The sequence below is a fragment of the Cyprinodon tularosa genome, unplaced genomic scaffold (assembly GCF_016077235.1).
Source record: "Cyprinodon tularosa strain WSP-4 unplaced genomic scaffold, ASM1607723v1 ctg356, whole genome shotgun sequence".
In the NCBI taxonomy this organism is placed as follows: Eukaryota; Metazoa; Chordata; class Actinopteri; order Cyprinodontiformes; family Cyprinodontidae; genus Cyprinodon; species Cyprinodon tularosa.
The window spans coordinates 235379-247500 of NW_024039070.1; the positions used below are offsets into that span (position 1 = coordinate 235379).

Genomic DNA, 12122 nt, shown 5'->3' on the forward strand with positions numbered 1-12122 from the left:
ATCATTTCAATGGAGTTACCATTATTATTTTTCACGTCATCAATACCAAATTCAATCTAATTGGATGGGAATCTACGTTGCATTTGACGCACCACTACAAGATGAATCGACAGATTCGGCGGTATTCATTCACGGCAAATCATTGCAGCTTGGTGGCGGTGGCGTTAGCATAGTAGTATGGATGACGAGATGATTGAAAATGAACACAACGGAGATCTAGTCCTATTGGCAGACATCCATTTAAAATGTAGGCAACGGCATGAAAAAAGTGGTTTCTACTTTTACTTTTATACTTTAAGTAAATTTACAAGCCTGTACTTTGTTACTTTTACTTGAGTAAGAAGTTTAATCAGTACTTCCACTTTTACCAGAGTATTTTTTTAACACAAGTATCTGTACTTTTACTCAAGTACGGAAAGTGAGTACTTTTGCCATCTCTGGACGAGACTCAGAAGGAGACCCAGGACACGCTTTAGGGACTATGTTTTTTGGCTAGCCTGGGATTATCTTGGGATTCCCCTGGAGTAGCTGGCCCAAGTGTCTGGGGAGAGGGACAGAGGCCTACTGAAGCTGCTACCCCAACGATCCAACCCCGCATTAGCGGAAGAGGATGGATGAAGAAGTATTGTGATTTATACTTCAGAAACTTTTTTTCTTAGAGTGGAAGATTTCATTGCAAATCCTTGACTACTCCTTCCTCTAAGGCATAGACATGTGGTTTGACTTTATGATCTGGTTGAACTGTAAAGTGCCTTGAGATGACTTGTGTTGTGAATTGGCGCTATATAAATAAACTGAATTGAATTGGTACAGAAGCCAATTTCTTCTAGCTACTCCACAAAATGGGCTAGACAAGAGAACAAGTAATTCAAATAAGACAAATGGCTGTATTCTAAAAAGAAAATGAAATAACATGTGTATATCATATAAAAATAATAATAAAAAAAAAATATATATATATATATATATATATATATATATATATATATATATATATATATATATATATATATATATAATTGCTCATAGTAAGTTCAAAACAAATGAAAAGTGACAAATAAGGCTGAACGGAAAAGGGCTTTATCCTGCTACCAACAAAGAAGATGGAAATTGAGCTATATATTATATATTGTCTTTGGGTGAACAGCTTGATTTTTTTTAGATTTTGGTGCTGAAGTGAAAGCTTTATATATTCTAAAGGTTTTTTTTTTTTTTTTTTACTTCTATACTCTTCAGATTTTGCTGATATGTTTAAAGGCCATTGATACATTGAACTGTAATTTCATAAGAAAAATTGGACAAAAAAAAAAAACACCTCTTCAGCTTATTCCTTTATTGTGTCTTTTTACCTTACATTCAGTTCATGGAAAATACATTCAGATATGACACCTGCTCTGAAAGTGCCAGCTTGTCAATGATAGCCGAAACCAATACAACTTAGAGCATATGTTGAAAAGAGAAACAGCTTCTCCCATTTGTTCATTTTAATACAAATATTTCTCAAGTGTCAGCATATAATATAAAAATATATTATTTATAATACTATACTGAAAATGGAAGTCAGTTAAAACCTTTTGGCTATAGGGGATCCCCCAGCATTGTTCATTGTATTTCTTTTTATACAATTATGTATTTCTAAAGTTGTGACAAATAATACAGATTAATTTTTTAGATATTTGACTGTCGACACACTATCCTTGTCTATTTATTTTCATAATTAACAATTAAATGACTACAAGTTTTTAACAGCTTTCTTCAAAAGCAATGAAAAAAATAAAACCTACATCTATAATAACACATTAAGGTGATCTTCAACCTACAGGGAAACTTTGATAATTCGGGTAATCTTTGGGGAAGGTGTTGCACAGTGTAGTGCTTTTTGGATTCTTTTTGTAGCATTAAATCCAGTGTTTAAAAAGAGAAAAAAATCAAAATACAAATCTGTCAGCTTGTGCAGTGCACCACAAACATGAATGCATTTAAGGAAAATAAAAGAAAAGACCTATAGGTCTACTTTGGAAACATTGTCATCAGTGATTTAGCATCTATCCTCTCAGGTTACAATATTTTAAAGATCGGAGACATTTACATTTAAAACAGCTTTTAATGCTGGAGCAATGCAAAATAGGCATGTTGATTTGTCTTTAAAAGTTTTATTTTTTGCACAAAACAGACTTATTCAACAGACTTTACAGTACTGTTTTCTCCAACTTGTGCTAAATGCTATTGAAAACACATCATTCAGCACATCCCAAAAGAGGAGCTTTGCTGCAGTTGTAGGTTTTGTACCTTCTTGATAATAAGGCATGTACACATGCCTACACAGCACATGTGCATAGAGCAAGGAGTGCTTTATAAATAGGAAAACACAAACATCCCCAGAAAAAGTTATGCAAGTGGAAATTATGCAAGTATGACAAACAAACCAAGATCAGAGACAAATAAGTATAGAAGCAAATATCTCACTATATTTTTAAATTAATCAAAAAAATAATCCTGAAAAAAACTTGGAAAAAACTAAACCCAACAATATGTGGTGCCCTGTCTATTGACAGAAAAGTATTCTTAAAAGGAGGGGAAAAAAACTAAATTGGATTCACATTTATCATCTTGGCATATATTCCACAGGAACTCCAGACATTTTTCTTTTCTTCAAAGCAGCGTCTACAGTCCTGATCAGTTCATCAATATTCAAACGCATCTCTGGAGTATATGGGTCATACTCCAGCTTACGAAGCCCCGAACGTTTGAAGTTTCCATCCTTTTGGCCCTCGACACAGAGCAACCTATCTTCTGAGACCTTCAGGCCAAGAAACTGGACCATCCCCTTGAGCTGGGAAAAAAGGTCTCTCTTCAGATCCTCAAAGTGGACGACATGGACATTTTTCCCATAAGTCAACCAGTCCAAGGTATGAGAAGCCCACCAAGGGGCATAGTTCTTGACAAACTCAGGCCACTCTGGAAGACAAAACGTATAGATAGAATGTGATTGTCAGGGTTCCCCTTCGTTATAAAAGTTACTACTGTAAAACATTTGTGTAATAAATCATTTAGATTTTTATTTAAAAGTTTAAATTGCACCAATAAAGAAAACAATTCCTCAGAAAAATATTCAAATCAGACACAACCAAAAATCTTGTAGATGAGCATTTAAATAGACCTGATAATTTATCTCCAGCTTCTTAGAAGACAACATGAGACCAATAGACAAATATTTGCATAAGTGTTTTACATAAGGGTAAGCCAAAAACAATCACTGATAAAGAAGCTACCTTTTAAGAGTGGTGTATTCAAGCATGTTATTGACAAGCTTAGTGGGAAAAAAAAAAAAAAAAGATTTGTGAAGTAAAATGCGCATAGGCAGCAACAGTAAGTCCAACCCCGAGAGGATTATAAAGCACAGTATATTCAAGAGTTTGCAGTAGATTTACAAGACATGGACTGCAGCTGTGGCTAGACATGCAGCAGTTTAAAGTCTGTATTTGGATTTAATAATGTTTGCATTACACTTGAAATCACAATCCCAGGGTGTGAGGGAATAGTTGAAAAGCTGTGTTTCCATAGTCCGTGCTAATTTGGGGTGTCATGTCCTCAGCTGGTGTTGGTCTCTGTGTTTTCTTAAGTTGATAGTCAGCACAGCCATTATTAACACATATTTGCACACTTGAGCATCAAGTCATCCTGATAACAGGCTTTAGACACCAATTGGACTTTTAAGCAGGACTTGTCACCCTGTCACAATCCTTTAAGAAGCAATACTTCAATGAGCACGCTGTTAATGTGCATTATTGGCCACAAAATTGATTTGAGCCTAACAATCAAGAGAATGTCAAGTGGATGACTAGCTAGCTGAAATAAACAACCCGAGCTTCCCCAACACCTCAAACGAGAATCCAGGCCACACCGCACTGATGTAGTGATTCATCAATAAAGTCCATATACTGTATAGTAAGAGAACATACTTTTCAGTGAGCTTACATTTATGTATTAAAAATCTATTTGCTATTAGGTTGAGGTAGAGACAGCCAGATACATCGGCCAGCTGGTATTAGAATTTTATCACTTGCATGGTTATCAGCTGATATGTGCATACGTTAGCCTATTCATCAGTGCGTTCAGCAGACATGTCTTAAGACCAGGTGAATTAAATGCACTGCAGCTATCTCCTTCTGCTAATTTTTGTTAATGTTTTGTTAATAAATGTCTTATTTTTTATAATCCTGTCATTTTTATAGTATAAATAGGGAGAGGAAAGGCAATATCAGCTTCCACGTCAGAATAGTCTGTATCGTCATCACCCTATAAAAACCTGTATCTGTGGACTCTAGTCAGATGTACGATTTTAAGTTTTCAGAGGAAGGGAAATTGCTACTTAATTAGCTGTAGGCCATCTTAAAGAAAAAAAATATATAAAAACTGAAATATTTCCCTATGTAATATAATTGTTGCATTTTATAGTAGTTTTAATTTTTGGATGATGTTTCTAAAATAAAGAAATCTTTCACAATGATTTCAATTTATTAGGATGCTTTTGTGGCTACAGGATGACAGTAATCATTTCATAACATTATATTCTTCCCTTTAAAGTATTTCCCTGGTTTTGGGTTTCTACATTTATTTATCAGATAATAGCCTTTACTTGAAATGACTAAGCAGAAGGTGTGCGTGTGAAATGAATAAAAGGGGAAATGAGGAGTGTCAAGCAATGCACTGATGTGGTTAAGGATTTCAGGTCTGTTGAAATTTGGGGCCTGGTGTGTTAAGTAGTTCCTGAAGTGTAAAATAGACATTTTAGTTATCGGTAAAACTGCAGCCAACTTGCAGTAAAAGTCTTCTTCTTGCAACTTTTCCTGAATTGTAATACTTTGGCCATTAAAAAGCGGCAGCTGGCAGGTGCTGTGCTGCGTCAGAGATAGCTGCTGAGAGTTTGATATTAAAGTTTAAACCAGCTGAGTTTGCAGCGCTGCCCTAAAAATGAATGACTGTGGCAGCTTTATAATTGCAGATGGGGCGTTAAAATTCCTGTAAAAATATGTAAAAGAAGAACAAGTAATTATTCTATATATATTGATTGATTGACTTTATTGATCTCACATCGGAGAAATTTACTTGGTACATCAGCTCGTATAGTTAAAAGAGAGAAGGTGCCGAAGGAAGAAAAATGTGTTTGAAAGAGGTGCATAGCAGACATTTGTGTAATCTGGATACCATTTGGTTTGGTAGATTTTTGCTTGCTTAGCTCTCTTTTAGATTCACAATATTACAAAAAATGGACATTTTAGAAAAAAAAAAAAGTTTTATCCTAATCATTGAATGCTTGATGAGACCCTGGAGTTGTTCTTGAGAAGCAAGTCCAGGTTCAAGAAGAGAAAGAGAAACATTTTGCTGCAGAGGGTAAACATGAATAAGAGAGATGAAAGGAAAATATCTGATTTGATGGTATGAAGATAAGCACTTTGATTAAAGACATTATATTGATTCAGAAATAATCAGTATTGGCAGTTTTTCTCTTTTTTGGCAGAAAATCTCAGATGAGCAACCAGGCAGGTTAGGATGAGAGGGGAGAAAAAGTTTAAAGCAACTCAAATTTTTTTTAGGTGCAAGGGGAGCTAGACCTGTAACTTTCAGGTTTGTTCTCAGCATCCAAGTCTGTTCTCCTCCCAAAAGGTATTCTAGTTCCAATCAGCCATGTTCCTGCATCACCAGTTTATTGTCAAATAAATTATTTCAACGTTTACTGCTTGAGTCTATTGAACTATCCGGTCTCCAGATTCTATCCAGGCATTACAGTTGCATGTAAAGACAAAGCTGCATTAACCCCTCTAGATTAAATCCTAAACCAGAGAACAAAAATATCTGAGCAAGTATTATATCTATTTTGCTGAAAAAAACGACTTTCAGCTTAGTTAGCTTTATGGTTAAAGGGGATCTTTCAGAAGGGTAACCCACACAGAGTGTTGTATGGTGACCTGAAAAAACATTCAATATTTCTCAAATTAAGCTCATACTGGGGTCAAAAGTTGCACAGTGCTGCTATAATGATTATCTAACAACTTACAAAATTGTGCCATGCATTTGTTAGCTTTACGCCCCACAGTGTTTCAAATTTTGTTCAAACTTCCCATTTTACTTTATTCAGGGGCATCAGGATAGAGGGGGGTGACATCTAATATTTGCTAAACTTCAGGAATTTACTTGTTTATTAAAAAAAAGTAATTCAAATTTTTCTTTGGGGGGAAAATGTGAATAAGATCAAAGGACACCACTGCCTCTGAAAAACACTAAATATTGTGGTGAGCATTGGACTGTCCAGATTAGTCTCAGTGTAACTGTTAGACAGCCTTCTCTGTTGGGAGTATATCGAATCATACAAGGTGAGCTCTAATGCTGATGATCTGCCTGGAGTTGTTCTTTCTATTCGAAGTGGCAGCTGTCAAAAAAAGAAAAATGTCTGAACTGATGTCACTGCATGATTTGCCCAACAACAAAAGGAGGAAACGCTCATTTGGAATGGCAGGCCAAATGTGCTGATGCTCTGACAAAGATAGACAACTGCTGGGTAGGCAACTCTCCAGCCTCTGGAAAATCAATGGAACATCACAAAAAGCCAAAGAGACTGCAAATGAGTGAGACAAAACCAGCTGTCATGGTTACAGAGTAGCAGTAAGGTGGGTGGATGTGGAGAGATCCTCATACAGTGTGTGTGAATAGTACAGGATATAAAAGCCAATAGAAATTATATACATTTATTCAGTTGTTAAGGAATGAGGGAGTTTAACTTGACTCAACTGCATCATTACGCTGTTGGACATTACACAACAACTCGTGCGATTAGGTAATCCACATTTCAGTGTCTTCCAAAATGTATTCCAACCCTATTTGTCAAGTTAAAACCACAAACCTATATATTTTAATTGGTATTAAATGTGATAGACTAACACAAAGTAATGCATAACCATGAAGCAAAAGGACAGTTATATGCCTTTTCATTCAGTGTATTTTCTTCTTATCAATGTATCTCTACTTCAGTCAGATTAGTCACATATCATCTTTGACACCAAATTGCCACAGATTCTCAAATGGATTCAGGCGTGGATTGAGATTAAACCCAATGGTGTTCACTTCAGTCCTTGAGGGTTATTGCTTCGTATGAATTAAATGTAGTCCAGCTGTTACAATGGAGTTTCAAATAGCCTCACCAGCTCCTCAGCATAATATTGATCTTTACAGGAACCTGCCTATAACCCACTCATTGGCTGTGCTAAGACAGGTCAACCTGCAAGACACCAGACCTTTGCTGAATGACTTTAGAAACTCCTGACTTGAAATATGAAATATTCCACTGTGGCCATGGCTGTCTGCTTAGGGTCATTGCTCTATGTTAGTAAAACACACCCACAACAATGTGCAGCAAACACCATACTTTGTAGTTTGATTTGAACAGAACCCTACCACACACATTCTGGTCTGTATGATGGTGAAAATAAGCATATGAAAAATCTGCACCATTATCAGTCTAATTTACATTAATGCACCAATCTCTGTCTGCCCACCACATATACAGTGGAGTCGTACTGTATGTAGGCGTTTGCCCTGCAGCTGGATGGTTGTCGGTTAAAGCCCAGGCTCCGGCTTTCAGTGTCGTTTTGTCCTTGGGCAACGCACTTCAACTACATTGCCTTCTGAAGAGGGTCGGATGGACTGGTGGTGCCAGTGTCTGGCAGCCTTGCCTTTGTTCTGTCAGTGAGCCCAGGGCAGTTGTGGCTACAATGTAGTTTGCCACCATCAGTGTGAGTGTGTGTGCGTGAATGACTGTGTGAGGCAATTCTGGCAGTCTTCTGACTTGAAAAAGCGCTATGTAAGTGCAGACTATTTAAATTTACCATTCTACCATAAAATCATCTTGAAACACGCTGAGCATTCTACTGTAATGTGACAAAAAAGAAAAAATATATATATGTTAAGGTTAGGCATGCCATAAGACACTGTAAACAATACAGGGGTGAAGAATATTCAGGCTGTGGGATGTCTGTGATTCATGCGGTGTCCCATTGACTCATGCTGTAAATAGGCCGAGCTTTGGTTAAGGCAGCGTCGTTTATAAAAGCTTACATTTGTGGAACACTGTCGAAACCATCAACATGTGATTACAGATGTGCGTGGAAAAAAGACTCAATATTGTGACAGAACAGTTTTTGGAAGTAGACAAAAGATTATTTTTTTTTCATACGTGTGGCTGATTAATGGAAAGTTACAAAATTACAACTTTAATACGTCAAAATGCTTCTTTTTAAAAATCAGCAAATTATTTTTGGATGATAAAAGTACTTTGATGACTCATCAGGATAATTTTGCTGACAATCTAACCCTGAAAGTGAAGTTTACCTACAGGAAAACTTCTTTATCCGTCATTGTTAGTCTTTATGCACTGCAAAAAATAGAAATCTCAATAAGTTATTTTTTCTTAAAATAAGTGTGTTTTTCCTTGATTTGAGGAGGTAAGTAAGACACTTTGCCAATGGAACAAGACAATTTCCTTTTAAAATAAGAAAAAACAATTTTATCTTCTTATTTCAAGTAAATATTATCTAACTATCTTATTTTAAGAGTGAAAATACTCATTCCATTGGCAAATCATCTTATTTACCTGCTCAAATTAAGGCTAAATATACTTAATTTAAGCAATTTTTTACTTATTTCTGGATTGTTTTTGCAGTGTGCTGGGCAGAAAATGTTAAGCAACAAATTAAATCAGTTTGAATAGAAACAAACAGGCTCACATAGAAATACTTTAAACTCACAGATGACAAGTTTCCTGTTAAGTGTTAAGAAGAAAATTGTTTTTGTTGAAAAGTTTCAGTTTTCGGTCTTTAATCGATATAGGAACATAGGACAGCTGATACAGCAAGATCCCAGGGTGGAAGTTAGTGCTACACGTTTCACCTGTAGGGATCTAAAAACCTCCAGTCTTAACCCTTTTTTGGGGGGGAGAGCTATTTTGTTATTGAATGTACGCAATCCGTGAAGGCATTCAAATCTAACAGGGTACTCTGTCTATAAAACATGAATGGTGTTTCACTGATGACAGAACATTGAATGACTAATAATAGTGCCTTGATGGTTCATTGTTTCATTTCTCTAAAACCTTTAAATCCTGTGCAAATGATTGGAATAAAAAAAAAAAAAAAATTTGGCTTGGGTTTGAACCACATTTCCTCAATTTCCTCACCATTATGCATCACTTCTGTATTGACTCAGTTGCTATTTTGCCATTTGCAGTTTTATTCAAAACAAAAGTCAAACCTCCCTTTATTTGTCCACCGTATATAGCTGGTCACATTTCGGTCGGTCAGTCCGTCGATTTGTCCATCCATCCACATTTTAGTAATTAACTAAATTTTTCAGCAGCTTACCTTTTCCTTTCCAGTGTGCCTGTGAGGCAAACCCTACATGCCCCCCATATTTGCGGTTAAATTCTGCCATCAGGGCTTTGTAGGGATTACGGATCATGAGGATGCTCGAATCAAAAGCATTGATCTCCTTCCGGCCGCTCTCATGCGTCTTAATGCAGATCGTCCTTCCACTCCGCCAGTGGTCACGCTCCCCTTTAAAGCCTGACAACAACACCATCCAGATACAAAATGTATTCAGCAACACAAATTTAAATTTTGAGTTATATAATCACATGCTGGAGCATACCTTTGTTATAAAGGGAACCATCAAAGTAATAACTGCCTGTGTAGAAGCCGGTGGCAAGCTCTATAAGGTGGCGAGCCCAGGTGTTGCCTGCCCCAGGGAAACTGGCAAGGGCCACCAGCTGCTTAGTGCGGGCAGGAAGGAAGTGCCGGTCCATGCAGCGGTTATCTGACAGCACATAGTTAACAAGACATATACTTCTCATTACCGATTTTTAAATTGAATTAAACATTTATGCACTGAAGTTGTGATGGCTGGGAACATAAAAAAGGTCAAGATGACGATATTTTGTATGGTTGAGTTTGGGTGGTCATTGCATAAAAACACTGTGTGATTGAATTTGAGTTAAAATGGAAGTTGGGGTTAAAACAGCAGTGCAAGTCAGAGTTCAACTTCTCAGAACTTCCCTTCTAACATCAGCTTTTTTTTCCTTTTTTTTTTTTTTGTTCTCACCACAATGAACATTTTGCTTTGTTTACTTAAGTGCTATTCTGCTTAATCAAGCCACAGCTGTCTGCTGCCATAGGAAAACACTTCCCTCAACAACACAGACTGGAAGGGAATACAAGGAAACCATAAGAAATACTTCATTATCATTAGATCAGCTTTGGGTTTTTTTCTTTTTTACAAAAACAGGTAGTAAGATATATTGAATAAGCACATTTGTGTTTAAGTCTACCCAGGGAAGTTGGTACAAGAAAGAAGGATATCACAGATAAATATATAATTATACCACTTTTATATAAGAATAATATTTTGCAGGATTGGAGTACTTGACTTTATTTGGGAGGTCTTACTCTGGATGAATGACATTTGCAGAGGGTTCTTTGTGGCTTAAAGCTTGGGGCTCTTTTAATTTATATCCATGCTTCACTGTGTTCAGAGCATGGAGTTCTAAGTGAACACATGCTAAACAAATTATAATTACATTGAACTTAATTTTCCATGCCACCCAGTGGCAGCAAAGTCTTACTGTAACGATTAAATGTAACAAGTGGATGGTTCAATGCAGTCCAGCTCAAAGTTGGTTCCAAAAATTTTAAGTTGGAGAACGAATATACCCAGTGCTCTTTATTTCTAGAAGCAACTATCTAAAAAAAAAAAAAAAACCTGAGTTTTGCAGACATGTTGTCACCTTTAAATTAGACAATATATTATAATGCTTTTCCACAAAGATTATATCTTTTTTCCTCAAATCGGTTCTTCTTTTTGCCAATTATTAGCTTTAATTCTGCATTGTTCTTCTTTTTCTATGCAGCCAAGAGTTTGATCCAACAAAGGATTGTAATTTAAATAAGAGCAAATGTATACACTCTCCGGCCACTTTATTAGGTACACCTGTCCAACTGCTTGTTAACACTTAATTTCTAAGCAGCGAATCACATGGCGACAACTCAGTGCATTAAGGCATGTAGACATGGTCAAGACAATCTCCTGCAGTTCAAACTGAGCATCAGTATGGGGAAGAAAGGTGATTTGAGTGACTTTGAACGTGGCATGATTGTTGGTGCCAGAAGGGCTGGTCTGAGTATTTCAGAAACTGCTGATGTACTGGAATTTTCACGCACAACCATCTCTAGGGTTTACAGAGAATGGTCCGAAAAAGAAAAAACATCCAGTGAGCGGCAGTTCTGTGGGCGGAAATGCCTTGTTGATGCCAGAGGTCAGAGGAGAATGGCAGAGGAGAAACTGAGGCTACAATTTGCACAAGCTCATTGAAATTGGACAATAGAAGATTGGAAAAACGTTGCCTGGTCTGATGAGTCTCGATTTCTGCTGCGACATTCGGATGGTAGGGTCAGAATTTGGCGTCTACAACATGAAAGCATGGATCCATCCTGCCTTGTATCAACAGTTCAGGCTGGTGGTGGTGGTGTCATGGTGTGGGGAATATTTTCTTGGCACTCTTTGGGCCCCTTGGTACCAATTGAGCATCGTTGAAACGCCACAGCCTACCTGAGTATTGTTGCTGACCATGTCCATCCCTTTATGACCACAATGTACCCAACTTCTGATGGCTACTTTCAGCAGGATAATGCGCCATGTCATAAAGCTGGAATCATCTTAGACTGGTTTCTGGAACATGACAATGAGTTCACTGTACTCAAATGGCCTCCACAGTCACTACATCTCAATCCAATAGAGCATCTTTGGGATGTGGTGGAACGGGAGATTCGCATCATGGATGTGCAGCCAAGAAATCTGCGGCAACTGTGTGATGCCATCATGTCAATATGGACCAAACTCCCTGAGGAATGCTTCCAGCACCTTGTTGAATCTATACCACAAAGAATTGAGGCAGTTCTGAAGGCAAAAGGGGGTCCAACCCGTTACTAGCATGGGGTACCTAATAAAGTGGCCGGTGAGTGTATATTTAACTAATCAGATATTTCTTATGAGTCTAGATAATTGAGAAGTAAAACAGA

General features: G+C 37.1%; 1 protein-coding gene across 7 annotated transcripts in view; it reads right to left on the bottom strand.

The window, feature by feature from the left end:
* Positions 1–1318: 1318 nt before the first annotated feature.
* wscd2 (WSC domain containing 2) overlaps positions 1319–12122 on the bottom strand; it is a 56696-nt gene continuing 45892 nt past the window's right edge. For all 7 annotated transcript variants that reach the window (XM_038295440.1, XM_038295442.1, XM_038295439.1 and 4 more), the window contains 3 exons: positions 9700–9864; positions 9414–9614; positions 1319–2958 (listed from right to left, as the gene is read on the bottom strand). In XM_038295440.1, the coding sequence (XP_038151368.1) occupies positions 2606–2958; positions 9414–9614; positions 9700–9864 (719 nt within the window). In that variant the 3' untranslated portion in view covers positions 1319–2605. The remainder of the gene's footprint in view (positions 2959–9413; positions 9615–9699; positions 9865–12122) is intronic.